This window comes from Chaetura pelagica, unplaced genomic scaffold (assembly GCF_000747805.2).
Source record: "Chaetura pelagica isolate M959 unplaced genomic scaffold, ChaPel_1.0 scaffold103, whole genome shotgun sequence".
Classification (NCBI taxonomy): domain Eukaryota; kingdom Metazoa; phylum Chordata; class Aves; order Apodiformes; family Apodidae; genus Chaetura; species Chaetura pelagica.
This window is the reverse complement of record NW_009953004.1, coordinates 3941733-3959120: the sequence shown is the minus strand read 5'-3', so window position 1 is coordinate 3959120 and position 17388 is coordinate 3941733. Positions and strand designations below refer to the sequence as shown.

Here is a 17388-nt window from a genome sequence, read left to right as displayed (position 1 = left end):
GACACCAAGGGCTGATGCCTGCATTACAGCTGCTCAAAGAAGTCAGGGAAACATTGTAGAGAAGAAGAGGGGGAAGATTTTTTTTATCAAGCAGACACTAGTTTTTGTAATTTGCTATCAAGGGACTCAGATGTAACAAGTCAATTTAGCTTTAAGATCCCACAAGCAGAAAATGCAGCAAGAAATCCAGTGTCCATATAGGGTCAGATGAGCAAGCAGCTGCTGCAAGCAGAAGAGAAATCTTAATGTCATGTCCTGTGTTGATGCAAGTTACCCCATGACTCCTTTTTCTCTCCCCTCTCATTTTAAGGACAGCTCCTGAACTTTGCTAGACTTGAATCAGCTATGTCTAAAATTTCTGAGGACACATGATCTGTGAGCTAGATGCAAGTTACCCTAGAACTGCCATGCAATGTGCATGAGAAACCAGCATTACGCAGGGTGGCAAGCACTTCCTACCACAACACCTACAATCCGTGGCAATGGATGTGTGTTAGCATGTTAAAAAGGAATATTCCACAGTCAAAATGTAATTTTCCATAGGAAAAATGTTCCCTGTACCTAGCAGCAAATCTAGGAATATGAAAGTGATCTAAGCAGGTGCAAACAATTGTAGCCACAGGTTCATCTATTGTCCCTCTAATGGGTCCCTGGCTGGGTTTGGAGCAGGGGGAGCTTCTTACCAGAGCCAATCCTGTGGCCCTTCCCCAGCTACCAAAAAACCCACCAAACCAAACCAGAACAACATCTAACCAGCTTAAGGTCTAAACTCTTCTGAAAATATCCTACTGGATACAACTGAAAGGTTCAACAGAGATTCTAGACATTTTGGGACCTGGTTTCATGTGCTCCTCCCTTGTAGCCCTGTATTGATCTGTCAGAAACATTCTATGAGATGCAACTCCAATCTGTGTTTACTGGAATGGGGAGAAGCTGGAAAAGCTTGTGTGGGTTGTGGTGTTTGAATACTTCTTGGTTCAAAAGAGGAAGAGGAAAGAACACGTTAAGCTCAAAATAATGAAGTCTCTTCCTGGGGAACACATCTGGCTGGGTGAGAATGCAGAAGCCTAAACTGACCTGGACTAAGTTCTAGGGGAACCTACCACCAGCAAGAATATGTGTCAACCCAGAAGCTTAAACTCTAACTGTTCAACGTATACAAAAAGGTGTATATATTTCTATTAACCTTTTTGGTTTTGGGGACAGTGGCAGGAGAAAGCTCTTGTCCTTTATGTAATGGGAGTACACACACCTGCACACTAAGGTGACCCTTAGTAGCAACCTCTTGCTCCTGCTCTGGGGAGCTGACCCTGTCCTTGCCATGCCTGCTTGTGTCCTGCAAATTCTCAGCACATGGAAGTGAAGGAGAAGAAAGTTTCCTTCCCCAGGTGTTGTGGTACTGGATGCTAAACCAGGGAGCAGAAGCTGTACACCTTGCTGCTGCTGCAGGGAGGAAGGTGTGGGCTGGGACTCTGCAGAGGCCTGGGCTGGAGGGTCTGTGCTGCTCCCTGAGCCCTGCTCCTCTAAGCTCCAGCCAGCAGTGGTATAAACACTACCTGATGGAGCAAGGGCCTTTCTCACTGGGGCTGGTAAAGAACACTTGCACTGGTGCCTTCATCTGGCCTCGTTGGCAGAGCCTGGTGAGAAATGGCATTTTGGGAAGGCAAGGAGAGGGCAGGTACCTGGGACACCTGTGCAGTAACCCCATAGCTGGCAAACAGGGGAAGAGTAATCTGGGTGTCCCAACCAGGCTGAAACACTAACTCATCTCCAAAAAGAATAGGAAAGAGAACTTAGGTTGCAGATGGTTGTTGCTGACACGTTTTCCAGAGTGCTGGAAAGCTTTGAGCAGGCAGAGTTCCAAGAGCCTGAGGTAGGGGAAGAGCTGGCAGGGAGAACTCAGCAAGGAGAAGAGCTGATTAAAAAGCCCAGAGTCCACCAAAAATCCATTTCTTACTCACAGCCAACAGAGTTTTTTGAGCTAGTACATCATCAGCTATGAAAAGCCACTTCATGTCATGTCCCCTCACGGCTCAGACATGTAGGCTGGCTCTGGGGAAGCCACAACAAACACTCCTAAGGCCAGCCTGGCCTATGCTGCCAGGGGCAGTTGGTCCATTTCCACAAGCTTTCATTCCCTGGTATGTTTGATCTGGGTTAATGATAAAACTAAACCTCCTTTCTCAGGCTGACACCTCTGAAAACATAAGGCAAACCTCAGCATTTCAGTTACTTCTGAACCAGCAGCACATGCATCATGAAATCCCACAGAGCACATGAAAGCTTCCCTTTCTATAAAATTCAGTAAACAGGTTTAGGAAGTATTGACACACACAGGAACACACACAAAAAGAACGTACAACAAACACAGTAAATGGTTTCGCAATTATTGAGTTTAATTACTTCAGCATGTGGGTTTTCCTTGCTGTTCAGCCTTCCCCTTGCCATTGCAATCTTTCTTAGGAAACTTGCATAAACTTTTCCCAGACCAGTACATAGACCAGACACAGATGCACAAGTTTTTATTTGCAAGTTTTTTTAAGCCTTTGTTTCTTAACTTTTAAGAGAGAAAGTGTATTAAAAAGCTCAGGCAATCAGATCAAATATCTGATGGTGAGATGTACTCAGATCAGAGGACTCCATAATGGAAGAACATGATAGTAATTCATAACAGGAACTACACTTCAGTCAGGAAGTCAGTTACAGAATATCAGCCTCTCAGAGAACTTTGTTGTCTGCACTGTGCTGTCAAAACAGCACAAGAACACCAGAAAAGCCTAGTTTTTGCTGTTTCACTTTTGGACAAATTGAAGCCTTTGAGAAGAAACTAAAAATAAGCCAGAACCCAAGAAAAAGATGCAATTCACTCATTTCCCTCTCTCCCTTTAGCTCACAGAACCTTGAGACTCTTCAGCCCTTTGTTTCCAGAAGAAAACAAAAGAAAGACTAGAAATGCTGAAAGAAGATGTCCCTGCAAAAGGTGATTCAAAAGATACAAACATGAGGGGTCAAAAGGTTACAGAAGCATGGGAAGAAAACGACACTGTGAAGCCATTACACATGTACACACACTCAGTGGCAAGATATTCCTCTGCAACTCAAAAGATTTGACAATGAAACACCAATTCAATGAAGTAAGGCCAGCATAGGTACGGTGTTACCTAGCAGGTTTCAGAAAATCAAATTACCTTGGATTCTTGAATATGAAAGAACCCCAACTTAATAGTTCAAAAACTTCAGAGAGAACAAAACCTGTAGGTAGCTTGAATTCCTGAAACTGAAAAAACTTCCTAGTAATTGTGCTGGTAGGAAATATCAAGTGATATTATACAAGTGATTTTCTACCTGCCTCCTGGCCTCCTCTGGCACCAAAGCTTCTGCATCCCTACAGCCAACCTCAGGTTTGTGTGGGCTGTGGCACTGATACCAACCTGGGGTCAGCGAAGGAGATAACTTGCTCTCCCACTGACACCAAGGGCTGATGCCTGCATTACAGCTGCTCAAAGAAGTCAGGGAAACATTGTAGAGAAGAAGAGGGGGAAGATTTTTTTTATCAAGCAGACACTAGTTTTTGTAATTTGCTATCAAGGGACTCAGATGTAACAAGTCAATTTAGCTTTAAGATCCCACAAGCAGAAAATGCAGCAAGAAATCCAGTGTCCATATAGGGTCAGATGAGCAAGCAGCTGCTGCAAGCAGAAGAGAAATCTTAATGTCATGTCCTGTGTTGATGCAAGTTACCCCATGACTCCTTTTTCTCTCCCCTCTCATTTTAAGGACAGCTCCTGAACTTTGCTAGACTTGAATCAGCTATGTCTAAAATTTCTGAGGACACATGATCTGTGAGCTAGATGCAAGTTACCCTAGAACTGCCATGCAATGTGCATGAGAAACCAGCATTACGCAGGGTGGCAAGCACTTCCTACCACAACACCTACAATCCGTGGCAATGGATGTGTGTTAGCATGTTAAAAAGGAATATTCCACAGTCAAAATGTAATTTTCCATAGGAAAAATGTTCCCTGTACCTAGCAGCAAATCTAGGAATATGAAAGTGATCTAAGCAGGTGCAAACAATTGTAGCCACAAGCTATCAAAAAAAAAAAAAAGACATCTCAAATTAAAAACAAAATTTAAAAAATGCTTAATTCCAAACAGTAGACAACCCACCTATTGAAACAGGCTCTCAGAAAGAGTAAAACCCATGTTGAAAAAATTAAACTCCACATTACTATCCAGCTAATAAAAAAAATCCAACAAACCAACAACAAATACAACAGCACAAAAAAAACCCAGCTAAACTTTACAAAGAGAATACAAACAGATTTCCTCTTGTAATAAGGATACTGGATAAAAAGGTATGGAATACATTGCAGTATGTTTATGAGGGGGTTGTTCCTTCCCTCCACTCAGTGCCTTCACTCCCACCAGCTCTTGTTTTGAGCTTGTTTTCACCTTTTCCAGATGTGCTCTTTGCCTGTAGAAAGAGAACTTCCTTCTGTGTATAACAACATGGCACCTGGGAAGCAGGTGAGGTGAGAGGTCAAACTTCTTGACCTTCTTGAACTCAAGAAGTTTCTATCTCAGAGGCCTCTTCTATGAAGTTAGCAACAGGACTGAGAAGCAAGAGTGGAAACAGTTTATACTCTCCATTCCCATCTTCTGAGAGTAGAGGTGGATCACCCATTCCCAGTGCATCCAGAGGCTCAGCCTGGCTTGCCGGAGCTGCCAACGGCAAGACAGTTCCACTACCTGACGGAGGGTGAAGAGCAGGTTTCTCGTCCGCAGGGGGCAGCAGAAGGTCTTTGGGATCGTCTGTCTTCCCTGCAGCTTCACTTGAAGGTAGCTCTTCAAACAATGAAAGCAGAGGATTGGCCCTGTACTGTATCAGCTGCATATCTGAGGGAAAACACACAGTTCAAACTCCAGGCTCGTGTGTCACAGAAGTGTAGCCTCTTCAAGACAAGGAAAATTGGAGAGGCTACTTCAAAACCTCTCACTAAAGGAACCCACCCAGCTGAGCTCTGGCAAGACTGCACCCACAGCTCCAGGAAGGGAGCTAAGGCTCCTGCCTCTTTTCTGATTAGGGTCTGGCACCCACCTCAGGCCTCATACACACTCAGCACGCGAGGGCAGCACTGAGGCAGGAAGAGGAGGAGCACTGCATCTTTGGGGCGTTGTGGCCCATAGAAGGAGATACTTCTACAAGGACATTTGCAGTTCTACTCCCTGTGTGACCCTCTGTCACGTGTAAGAAAGGGTGTAAGAAAGGGAAATGGTTAACACCACCATGGGGCATAGGACAGGGCCTCTTAAGATTGAGGCACAGCTTCATCAACATCAGTGAAACAGCCCCAAATCTCTCAGCCTGTCTTCATAGGAGAGGTGCTCCAGCCCTCTGATAACCCTTCTCTGGACTCTCTTCAGGAGCTACATTATCCCTGCTCCTAGATCTGCTGACTGACTTTCAGACCTCTGGGGCCCACCTGAACTCAACAGAATCCTCACTTCTTTGTCAGGCAGCCAGAGGATGAACAGCTCTCATTAAAATTAAAGGACCTCTGCTTCTGCCCTCAGCCTCAACCTCACCAAACCTTGTTCCCCATATATCTGTGTATTACACTGACTGTTTCAGTCAGGCTGCCAGGGAGAGCTCAGCTCTATGCACTGAAGGATCCTTAGTGGGGAAAAAGTCCCTGAGACAGTGAAAGCTCTGGCTCACTGCCTGTCCAGCTCCAGATGCACTGAAGCCCTGTTCCCTACGGAAAAGGGGCGGGAAGTTGCGGGGCCGCCCCGCGGATTCGCCGCTGCTCCCAGGGCCTGGGGTGACTCCTGGAGCCAGGCCCTGGACACCTGGCCCAGGGATGCAGGGCTCCTCTAGGGCTAGGTCGACATGCCAGTCTTCTCAAAAATGTGAAGCCCAAGGAAGGAGATAAAGCCTCAACATGATGCAAAAATTCCATTTCAATACACAGTTTGAGAAGAGTTTGGAGCTCTCAGTGTTCCTTCCTGCTCACCTTTGCTTCCTGCTGTTTCTCTCTCGCTCGCTCCCAGATCTTCAGTGCCCTCTGCCAAGTCTGCCATCTGAAGCAAAAGGGACAGAGATTTAGACAGGATGCTTAACAACAGCAACCCCCACATCTTCACTGGCCAGCACAACCAAAGGTGAAAGGAGGGAAGAGGAATCCAGCAGTTGATCACTGAGCCCTGTTGCACATGAGGGCTGGCACATAGGAGCCCTGTGAGGAAGGCATGCTGACATATACACAAACTCCACTTTTTAAGGCCAAACAAAGCTTCTGACTAGCAAATATTTATTTTACCTTCTAAACCAGAAGCTTTGTTATAGTCTGTCCTGTGTGAATAGCCCCCTTAAAGATTCCTTCATCAATATAATTACATTTTGTAAGCACTGCTTGAACACACCTGCATTACCTCAGTTGTTGTCTAAGCTCTTATGACAGGGAAGTCCTAGTTTAAATATGATTTCAGGACTACAAAATAAATTACACTTTCAAGGTTTTGGTTTTGATTTTTTAAAATATGAGTTAATTTTAGGAACTGGACCAAGAGGTGTAAATTTGCAATGAACTTTTTTATATCCTCTGAGGAAATTCCATATAGACATGTTCAGAATAAATACAGTATATTGCATGATATTTTTCATTTAGTACTTTTCCTTCAGTCTCCAGCCAGACTGAAGGCACACAATCTCCTCTGAACTGTAACCCCAGATCTAGTTATTATTTTGCTCAAAGACATCATGGGAATCCCTGAAGCTTGGAGAAACAAGCCAAGAAATTTTCTCACACCCTTATGACCCAAAAAAGACAAGAAATTCTTGTCTTCTCATTCTGAACAGAAGGTACAGAAGCAATAGATGGGAATAAAAAAATTATTCACTACAGACAGCTGATTCACCAGACACCAATTTGTTTCCCTCTCCCTTATGTTCTCAGGTGTATTCAGAAAGCAAAGAACATGTTACTCAATGCACAGTGCTACTTTAAATCAGCCACTGAGTGTGTTACTGCAGCTAGAAATGTAAGACTTGATATTATCTTGAGAATCCTCTTAAATTCATATATGCCAAGAGTGGTAACTGGAAACATTAAGGCAAAAGGATTAGATAAATTTTCATCCTGTGCTATCAATCTAGTCCCTACCCTCAAACTGCATCTGTCAAAATTTAGCTCTCAACATGGTATTAACTCTCCCCGTCACAAAAGCAAATCTTACTCTTACATTTTCCATACCAGGAGAAGTTTCCATCAAGCTCATATCCAGGGCTGGCAGCTCAGGATTAAGTGTCTGAAAATAAAAAAAAAAGAACACATGTCATATAATAAGGTTCTCAAAATGAAACTTCTGAGAGCTCCTGAAAGGACAGCAGGATCCAGCCCACCTCTCCATGCCATGAAGCACAGGGATGTGGCTCCTCCACAGGCCGACAGCAACATACTTACAACCTGTGGCAGTAAACAGAGGTCACAGGAGAAGAAAAGGACAGTGATCCCAGGTGTATGGCTGAGTTTCATTCCATAATTAAACATACTCATGATGTGATGATATGGGACAAAGGCTTGAGAAGTGAGACAATTTTTTTCCCTTTTCTTTTCCCCTTGAGTTACGTATAACAAAAATACTACATGATCTGAAAAGGGTTGTGTAGCATTCTGTCCATTACTATCTGCTTTTCAGGATTTTTCCCCCTTTTGCCTATTCCAACATAGAATAAACCAGTCAAATTTAATGGTGCAACCTAATGGGTACTGTTTAGGAATCAGAAAAAGTGAAAAGAAACTCACATCGCTGAAGGCTTCGGAACCAAAGTTATACTGCTTCCCAGATAACATTGCTTGAAGCTCTTCAAGGCTGGCATCAATGCAATTAAGAAAATCCTGAATTTCTTCTCTAAAAAGACAAAATGATACAGTACTGTAAGGAACAGTGGGGCACTTAGGGCCTTCTTTGGCACCAGAAGCCAGGTGGTCACAACTCAGAACCACTCATTGACCAATGGATGAAGCTACATTCCTGTCTCACTGCTCACAGCCCAACTCTGCAGGACAGGGGCAAGGAAGACTGAACAGCAATACAGGAGTAGCCATCATGACATAAAGCAGATTCTCCTTCCACACCTACTTCCTTCTTAATTTTAATACTTTTGAATATTATCAGATCCCAGCCTACATACCAGTATCTGTTTAAACTAAGGTCCGATGGCCTTCACTTATAAGTGATCAGCAAATGGCTGGGAATAACGTGGAACTGAAGGAAGGCTGCCTACTGGGAAACATCAGGTTGTGCCACATTGTCTGATCTAACAAGCACAAGTGAAACAAAACAACATCAGGCTACCACAGGTACAGGCCAAGACCCAGTTCTCAAACAGAGCAGCACATGGAGCCCTCCTGAGCCCCAGCCTTCAGCTGGTGCTTGGTGGCACTTGGCAGCACCAGCAGCTGCCATGCCAGGGCTGATGTACCAGACTGACCTCACCAGCCCTCAAACTGACATCAGAAGTCAGGCTCGTTCATCATTAAGAGATGTGACAGATGAACTGGCCCTGCTTCTAGGGTATGATGGGGTTTTTTTTGTTTTTCAAGACCCACCAACAATGGGGCAGAAAACTCACTTCAAAGACATTTAAAATGCTAATTCACTACGTTATGCGACACACATCCTCTAAACCTTTGACAAGATCCCACAAGATGATGACAGCTTAACGGTTTCCAGAACCATGTTAATACCTGTCCAGTAATGGATCACTTTGGTTTCCAGAGTTGTTCTCATTCAAGATGGAGTCAATCACTGACACGGGGTCTTCTGGGGAACTCTGCTGTGTGGAATGGAGTTCCACTGCAGCATTTCCCCTGTCACTGGATTTGCTGACTTCATTTACATGAACTGATGGGATAGGTTCTGCACAATTTAACTCATTTGGCTGCAAGACTTGACAGATAGGTAAGCCAGGATCCAGAGCTGCCTGTGTCTCTCTAAAATGAGACCCAAAGAGAAACAACACACAGTTTAGCATCTCAAACCTTAATACCTAATAAGGTCAAGCCATTCAAGGGTTCAAATAACTAACTGGTCTTTAGAAAAAGATGGAAAGTCCCTTCCAAAAGGCAGGTGAAAAATCTCTTACAGCTTACCAAAGGCAGCATAATAGTACATTAGGGAGGAGGGAAACTCCTATCAGTGTCTCAGGAAACAGAAGATTCCAAATTTGTCCATGTTTCTCTCTGGGTGTTAACAATTAAACTGGTTTTCCTAAGAATCTGAAGTCCCACAAAAAAAAAGAATGCCTCCCCTTCAGTGACTCTCAGCATAATATTAGGGAGTATAGCACTAAAACTGAAGATAAAACTACATATTTTGGTTTGTTTATTAGTAAACTATGTATGCATTCAGGTCCTTGTTCAGTCAAAAAAATTAAGTATGTGCCTGTTTGTTAAACAGACAGAAAAGCCTCAGCAAACCAAACATCTAGTGCCAAGTAGCTCAACAGGCCTTCAGGCACTCTTGAGGAGACATGAGCTCTTAAAAAACTTTGCTGACCATGACATGCTGTAAAACTGTCAGCCTGCAGAATAAAAATTCAGAGAGGCCGGTTCCTAGAATTCCATGGATCACTTACACTAACACAACTACGTAGGTAACCTAGGAGTAAATCCTTCCACACCCTTCAGGGGTACCTGGTTCTGCCACTGGTGTGTGCCACAGCAAGGAGGCTATCGGGGGCATTTTCCAGGGTGTCTGTGATATCCCGAATTATGAGACCTGTTCCATTTCCATCCTCATCATCTGCATCATGTTCAGAAAAAGCCACCTGCAGGATACAGCAAACAGAACGAGTCAAGCAAAAGGTCTTATTTATGGATGCTGAAGCTCCATTCCTCTTGCAGCTCCTGGTTCCTGTTCAGATTTAATCTCTGACTAGTCCCACCAGTCTGCATGATGTTACACAGAGCAATGCTTTGAAGCTGCCCATTCCAAACCCAACTGCACTTCTGTGTAAGATCAGGGTATTAACAGTTGTAAGAAAGGCTTTGAGATCACTGTGTCTCATCCTGTCCAGCCCCATGCTTCTTTCCCTGGACAGACTTACAGCTTGGCTGCTCTCCACCGGGATGCGAACGTACTGACGACTGTACTTGGACGGGGAGGCACCCGCGGCGTCCGTCAGAGACCTGGGGCAAAGCAGGGCTTTAGTACGGGACTGTGCAGCAAGAAACTGCCTTTTGGAAATGTTTTTTATGAAGTGTACTGCAGGCAGGCTGCCTTCTAAACGTGCTTTTAATCTTGAGTAAGTCACATTTGCCTGCTTCACAAGCTACCATTCCTGGGAACAGTGCTCTTCCAAATTTAGGTATTCTCTACCCACCTCTTTTTCTTTAGCAGAGAGGAAACCTTTATTTCATGCTTTATTCAATTTCCATTAACTTTCTCAAATTTGAACAAAAATACAAGTGATCAATGGCTTCTTTAGACACTTTAAGAAAATTATCTCGCTTCCAGAAGCTGATTTATCATCTGACACTGATTTGTGACCTATCCAGTAATTACCTTTTTCTTTTGACCCCAACAATATAATTTCCTCGCATCAAACTTAGTATAAATTGAAGAATCTAAAAGTGAAAAAAAAAACAAACAAAACCAAGTGGTCAGCATAGCAATCCTAACATTGAATTATTAATTTAGAAGTAATAACAAAATTAAGGAGTTATGTCATTGAAATTGATAGGTAAATCGAAAATCCATTTGTGTTTGTCTTAAAACCCAAAATGTAAGTTACAAACAGCATTGAAAAATGATCCCACTTCCCACTTGTCCAACTTCCCCAGTTGTTTTTTTGTCTCAGTTTTTTTTTTTTAAATGTAATATAACACCACAAGTCACTCGAGGATTCCAGACCAGAAACAGCTGAGGGATAAATCAGAGGAAATCAGTTCCAGTGCAGAAGCTCCTACAGTTTCTGGGTTCCAAGTTGACTTCTTGAGTGATCTAAGTCCAAGATCTTTCACAGACTCCATTCCATGTCCCTACCATGCATTTTTAGGCTCCTGCTACCATGCACTGCCTCCAGCCCCACATTCACCCCAAGTCACCTGGATTTACTGATTTCTCCCCATGTAAGATTGACTGAGATTTCAAACAGATTTAAATCCTTTTCACTACAACTTTTCCTTAGTACTCTGCTCATGATTCTTTGCTGAGCTACCTCTGGGACACTCAGGAACTGTGAACACTTTCTGTATGCTGTATGAATACAGCCTGTTCAGCTCTTTGTCATTTGTCATTCTACATAAGCAAAGAATGCCATCAGGTGTCACAGAGGCAGGAATAAGGATGGTAGCACTGAAGATGCTGCAATGGTACCTTAGACAGCAGCTTCTGTTGTTGACTGTGCTTCTGCCTTAGAACTGCCACTTCTTTCCACAGGGCCTTATTTTCTCTGCAATGCAGAATAAATCAGAAGACAGAGGATGAACAGAGTTTACTTTAAATGCTTTAGTTTTACAGCTTTCAAACTTTCACAGTACCTTGCAGGACCAATGGCAACATTCCTTCCCTGGATAACTAATGATCAGTTAATCTGATCCACTAGTATGAACTCTGGGTTAAATTAACTCCATTTTCCATCATGCAGGACCAAACACTCACTAATAAGGACATTCTCATCCTTTGCTGCTCCACCAATGATCTCAATGTGAAGTATTCTTGCAAAGCCTCAAAGGCTTAGAATGAAGACTTGGTGTTTGGAAACAGGCTGAGTGTAACACAGACCACCTCAGAACAGTAAAAAGTTTGTGTCTGCGTGTTTTGGTTTGTTTTTTTTTAAGGAACAGAGGGAGTGGAGCCAAGATATCTCCTGAACTTTGGCTGATACCTGCTTGCATACCAATGATCTGAACTAATTACCAGCGCCTCTACAAAAGGAACCTGAGGGAACAGAGATAAGGATATACAAAGTCCACTTCCAATTAGAAAGAAAACCAAACACTAATTCTCTCTCCCTCACTCCCTCTCTCCTAACCCTGTTTTATGTTTAGAAAAGGAAACACTTTGATCTCCCTAAAACTACTACAGCTGATGGCAACCAAAATGAAATCTCAAGACAGTCAACAAACTCCCACTCTTAATTTCTGGTCTGTTACCAAATTATGAGAACAAGGAAAATTCAGAATGCTGGGGGGGGGGAATGGGGTTTCTTAGAAAATAATACAGCTTCACCTGTTTCCAGTTCTAATGAAGCCCACATGGAGAGTCAAGCTCCATTAGATACAAGCAACAGTCAGTGTGTAAGTGCCTCTGAAACAGACAGAGACTACCTCTTCATGTTCGCCAGTCTGACATCCATGTTGTTCTGCTGTTCTCTCATCTCCTGGACTTCAGAGAGTACTTTGTGCAAATCCTCCGTACAGACCTTGAGATCCTCAGTTCTTACTGCAGAGACCTAAAATAGGACCAGGTTACACATGCTTTACTACCAACAGTGCCTTCCATACAGCCTTCTACAGAAGCTGTGATGTTAGTCTGCAGAACAGGTACAAACTGCATTAGAAGATCAGGTTATGCTAAATCTTATGTATTGCAAAACACCACAAATGCTACTGGTGACAGTCCTTAGGACGGTGCCAACTGTATGAAAAAAGCAAGATGTCAGTGAAAACACGCAATTCGCATTTGGCACATGCAGCCCGACTGAAAATGGTCTTCCCTAGGGGCTCTCCCTGGCAGCTCTGGTAAAGCTTGCCCTCTACTGTCAAAGAGTGAGACACCAGCCAAAACCAAACCACGACAGTGGCTTAAGAGCAAGGTGATCATATTCCTTTTGGGAGTGGGTAAATCAGACAGCACAAGAGTAACCAATTCCCAGTAAGTGACAGGGGTGAGAGGGTAGACGCACTCTACTCAATTTGAAGTTTGTCCCACACAACCTGAACTGCTTCCTATACTATTGCTTCCTCCTCTACCTCTCCTATCAGTGACATTCCAAAATTATGGAGACTTGTCGCAAGAAAGTCAGAGTTCAAACTACTATTCTGTCCATGAATGCCACCTCTTCAAATGATGGTGAAAGAGTAATCAGAAAGCAAAAAGCTCACTCCCTCCTCCCTGCACTTCCACATTCAAACGTTCCAGTTCCTCCAGCAGCTCTCTCTGTAGTGATGGCACTGATAGCTAACACACAACTCAGGGTTTTGACAAAGAGAGGTCTGGTTCATCACACATCTGTATCACATGTCCAGGTTTTGTGGGCGTAACATTAAACATCATCTGGCCAAGTACTGACCAGAACTGAGCCAAGTGCAGTTGCACCAGAGAGCCATCAGCTTTCCCTTCCAATATACAGCATGCTATGGTTTCCTCTTACTATCCCACTGGATTGCAAGAGGCAGGTAAAAACGTCTGGGAATACCCCCTGAAGTGCCAGATAACCTCCATGCAGGCTGACTCACAGATCCCTTTTTTTCAAAGGGGTATGAGATGGTCAGAAATGGACCTATGGTGCTATCAAAAAACATCTCATCACTTCATGATGAAACAAAAGACAATTTTTATGTAATCACAGAACAAATAACCACACTCTTAACATAACCCATATGTGTTACAAAAGATGGGCTGAATGGCCTGTGTCTGCATTTTTAGATGCTTTGCAGACAATACCTTACGCTAAGGTACATGGGCTCCCCAATGGTATCCCCAATTAAATCTACAGCTGTCTGATTTCTCTTCAGCACAGCACCACTCAGTGGGGAAAACATTCTGCCCAAGTGCAAGGAATTGATCTCCTGTCTCTAACTAAGTGAGAATATCAGACTGGAGCAGACCAGAAGAGCTAACATTACAAAGGAAGAGATAGAGGAAGCTCTGTATTCAAACTTGCATTCCTGTTGGAGACTTGAAATCCAGTTTACAGTAAGTCCAGCAATACAGCTCCATTCCAGGCAGTAAAAGAGACAGAAAATCTAATCAACACTGTGCAAAAAACCACTAATATTTTATGTGCAAGAAGTACAATTTTTGCCAACCCATTCAGTAGTTTCCCATGAATGTCTTTGGCACTAATAAGAGCTTTTGTCTTTCCATCTAGAATGCTCCACCCAGTGCAACACCCCTGGGATGCAGGGTGCCACAGGTGAGCAAGCCAAGGCAAGTCAGTGATTGCAGCACCTGGGAAGGGCAGAGGCCTGAGCCCGAGAGGCAGCTGTACAACTGTATTTTTTACAAGGGCTTGCAGTAAGAGGACAAGGACTAACAGTTTTAAACTGAAAGAAGAGAGATTTAGGTTAGAGATCAGGAGGAAAATCTTCACTATGAGGGTGGTAAAACACTGGAACAGGTTGCCCAGAAAAGCTGTGGCTGTCCCATCCCTGGAAGTGTTGAAGGGCAGGTTGGATGGGGCTTGGAGCAGCCTGGGCTGGTGGGAGGTGTCCCTGCCCATGCAAGGTGGTTGGATCTAGATGATCTTTAAGGTCCCTTCCAACTCAAACCATTCCATGATTCTATGATTCTACAATTTAATCAATTGTGAGTCTGAGCAGAGACACTCAGCAAAGAATCAATCAAAACACAATTGTGACTCTCAAGCCTGCCCTGAGCTTTTATTAACTTGGGCAATGCAGATACCACATTATGATGTTCTAAAGATTCCGCAGTTCAAATGTCAACATGATGTATCATGATAGTCTCTTTCTCTGGCAGGCAGGATATTATGGGCTGCAATGTGCCAACAGAGGATAAATATCTGCAGAAAGAAGTCAGACAAGGCCCGAGTGTACAGAAGAAAACTGGAAAGAGCTAATGAAGATGTAGCTTACTGTGGCAATGTGGTTTTGGAGGAACAGCGTACCTTATGCAAACTTGCCCAATGAACTAATGAGCTTGTTAACTTTCAAGGAGCACCAAACGGAAATCTTTTTTTTTTTTTTTTTTACTTCTTTCACTTTGTGACACTTTCCCACCCTGCTGGCAGAATGGCAGACCACTGCAAGCTGTAATTGTGTGTACTCCCGATGGAAAAGGGGCCCTAGAAGCTGTGAAGACTGTGGCCCCACCCCAGTGCATTGCCAAAGGAGAGCAGGGTGTGTTGTGTCTAATAGCTGGCACGAGGAGGGCAAGCCCAGCCCTGGCCTGGCAGGCAGGAGAGAGTCACAAAGGCTCCTGATGCATAGCCATGGTTCACACGGAATTTATTGGCTGTAAACTGTTTGAAACCTCCAGACTTGCTCTTCATGAGCTACTTTTCTTAACAAAGTGAAGTAAATACATGATTAGACTGTACCTTGCGCTTGATGTTTTCCAGTAAATGTGCCTTTCCTTGCTTGAAGAAGGGGTGCTGGAACTCAATGACTGAGCTCTTCTCTACTGTCATCATACCATTCTCCAGAGCAATCACCTTCCTGAAACCATCTGGAGAGAGGAGTTGACAAAGTAATTTCTTCCAGTGCAAAACTGACTGTTACAACACACAGTTAAAGGCTACTGAAATACCTACAGCACTACAGCTGCTGGGAGCAGAAGTTACGAAGAGCAGCCAAAGCAGCTTTTATTTGGTTCTCAATGGCTTAACTGCTCTGATATTCACACCTAGAACACAGGCCCATGATCCCATCAGATGACCTTGCAAGGCTGTACAAATAGCACCCATGGCAGAGGCCAGCTAGTGTCCACAGGCAAGGCAGTGATGTCCAAACAACCACAGAAATTAGTTAGGAGCGGGATTTATTAGGATATCTTGAATAACATCTTATCCCAGTGGAAGCAGCAGAATGCTGCACCTTTGTGCCCATAACCCCAGACAGATACACATCAAACCAAACACTGTCCTGTGCCACCAGCCTCTACAGAACAAAGTAAGGAAAATAGATCAATCTTCAGCCTGTGTCAACACATGGAGTACATTCTCCATACCAGACTTCCCCTATGAAATAAGCCATTGCCAGCTGTGTATTACTGCTTCAAGTACTACGGGGTAGATGCAAAATACAACATAGGTAATGTATTTCAGTTCCACTGCACCCTAGCAGCACCATCATTAGCAAGCTTTACTGGGAGCTAGAATAGGCCCAGCAGGAAAAAGAGGCAGCCACCACACTCAGTGTCTTCAGAGGAACATCTGCATCTCAGCATCTACCCTTGCTACAAGCAACTGACACCAACAGCAGCATCCATCCCTGTCAAGAGGATAAACTTACACTTCCTCTCACCTCTGATACATCTCACCAGGCATCAGCTAGAGGGACCAGGCAAACCTACTGGGAAAGGAAAGAGCTCCTCACCTTGAGTCCCAAAGGATGTTCTAAACCAAGCAGCCACAAGTTTGTACTCAGCCCACAAGTGATGCACAAGTACATTGTACTACACCTCTGAATCTCCACCTTCCTCCAGCCCCTCTGCCTGCACCAGTTGCATGGGTGTTATACAGTAGATGCTACATGATGCCCACGAGTTGAGCCCAGAAAACATAACGAACTCAGTCCAGCTCAATCTATCCCTGTGACTGACCTTGTTTCAACACAGCAGTGCAGGCAACAGCATGACCTAGGCAAGCTTCTTCAGGGGCTAGATGTGCACTATGGCCTCTGCTCCTCTGGCTCTGCATAAGCTGCAGTTACCACTATCACCACCACCTCTGGAGTCCAGGGAACTCTACCCAGGCTTTAGGTACCGGCACATGTAACAACATTTTTACAGTAGTTGCTTGTAAGAGATGAAACAGAAAAAATCAAGACTAAGCCCAGCTCTACTGTCATCCTTCTCCTATGCAACACAAACTCAAGACTAGAGTTCAGGTTTTCAGGGAGGAAAGACCTGCCAAGTCAATTGGTTTGTTTAAAGAACTTTAACTTGGTGCTAATGAACTTCGTAGAAGGAACAGTTAGGAACAGCTGATGCTTACACATGTTAAGCTGTCGTATGAAGCTGGAGATGTTGTTGTGTTTGAAATACTTGGGGAGCAGCTCCTTGGCAAACCTCTGCTCATCCAGAATGCAGAAGTTCTCACCATTCTAGGAAACAAGCAAAAGTAACAGTTACAGAGCAACAGCTTTTCTCAGGTGTTGCACATAAATCAGGACCATCAACCAACAGAAACAGCTCCTACAACAGGGAAGGTAAAACACTTGGTGAAATAATTGTCCCAGTGCTTGGGAAGGTTTGAATCCAAAAATGCCGTTACATGGAACACTCCTGTGGAGGGGGGTGGGATTTAAAGGCCTCAAGTTTAGATCTTAATCTGAAGAAAAATCGTTCTCAGCCCGCAGGGCCCTGCAGGAAACACCAGCCCTGCCGGAGCAGCCGGGCCGGTGCCACTAGAGGGCTTCGGTCCCGCGGCCGGAGCTGCGGCTCCTGACGAGCTCCTTCCACTATGTCACC

General features: G+C 44.1%; 1 protein-coding gene across 1 annotated transcript; it reads right to left on the bottom strand.

Annotated features, from left to right (window-relative positions):
* Positions 1 to 4567: 4567 nt before the first annotated feature.
* Positions 4568 to 17015, bottom strand: LOC104387805 (heat shock factor protein 3-like). The gene is made up of 12 exons (XM_009996595.1): positions 16913 to 17015; positions 15296 to 15423; positions 12339 to 12463; positions 11386 to 11461; positions 10573 to 10634; positions 10115 to 10196; positions 9702 to 9835; positions 8754 to 8999; positions 7809 to 7914; positions 7246 to 7311; positions 6018 to 6084; positions 4568 to 4899 (listed from the first exon to the last, which is right to left on the bottom strand). The coding sequence occupies exons 1-12, from the start codon at positions 16914 to 16916 to the stop codon at positions 4568 to 4570; spliced, it is 1428 nt and encodes a 475-aa protein (XP_009994897.1). The 5' UTR covers positions 16917 to 17015.
* Between the last annotated feature and the right edge of the window lie 373 nt (positions 17016 to 17388).

Bases quoted from the DNA above. Each gene is read 5' to 3' on its own strand.
- LOC104387805 (XM_009996595.1), bottom strand. The intron at 7,915-8,753 runs GTATTAACATGG...TTGTCTTTTTAG, and splicing joins AGTGATCCATTACTGGACAG to AGAAGAAATTCAGGATTTTC. The intron at 4,900-6,017 runs GTGAGCAGGAAG...GTTTTCCCTCAG, and splicing joins AGAAACAGCAGGAAGCAAAG to ATATGCAGCTGATACAGTAC.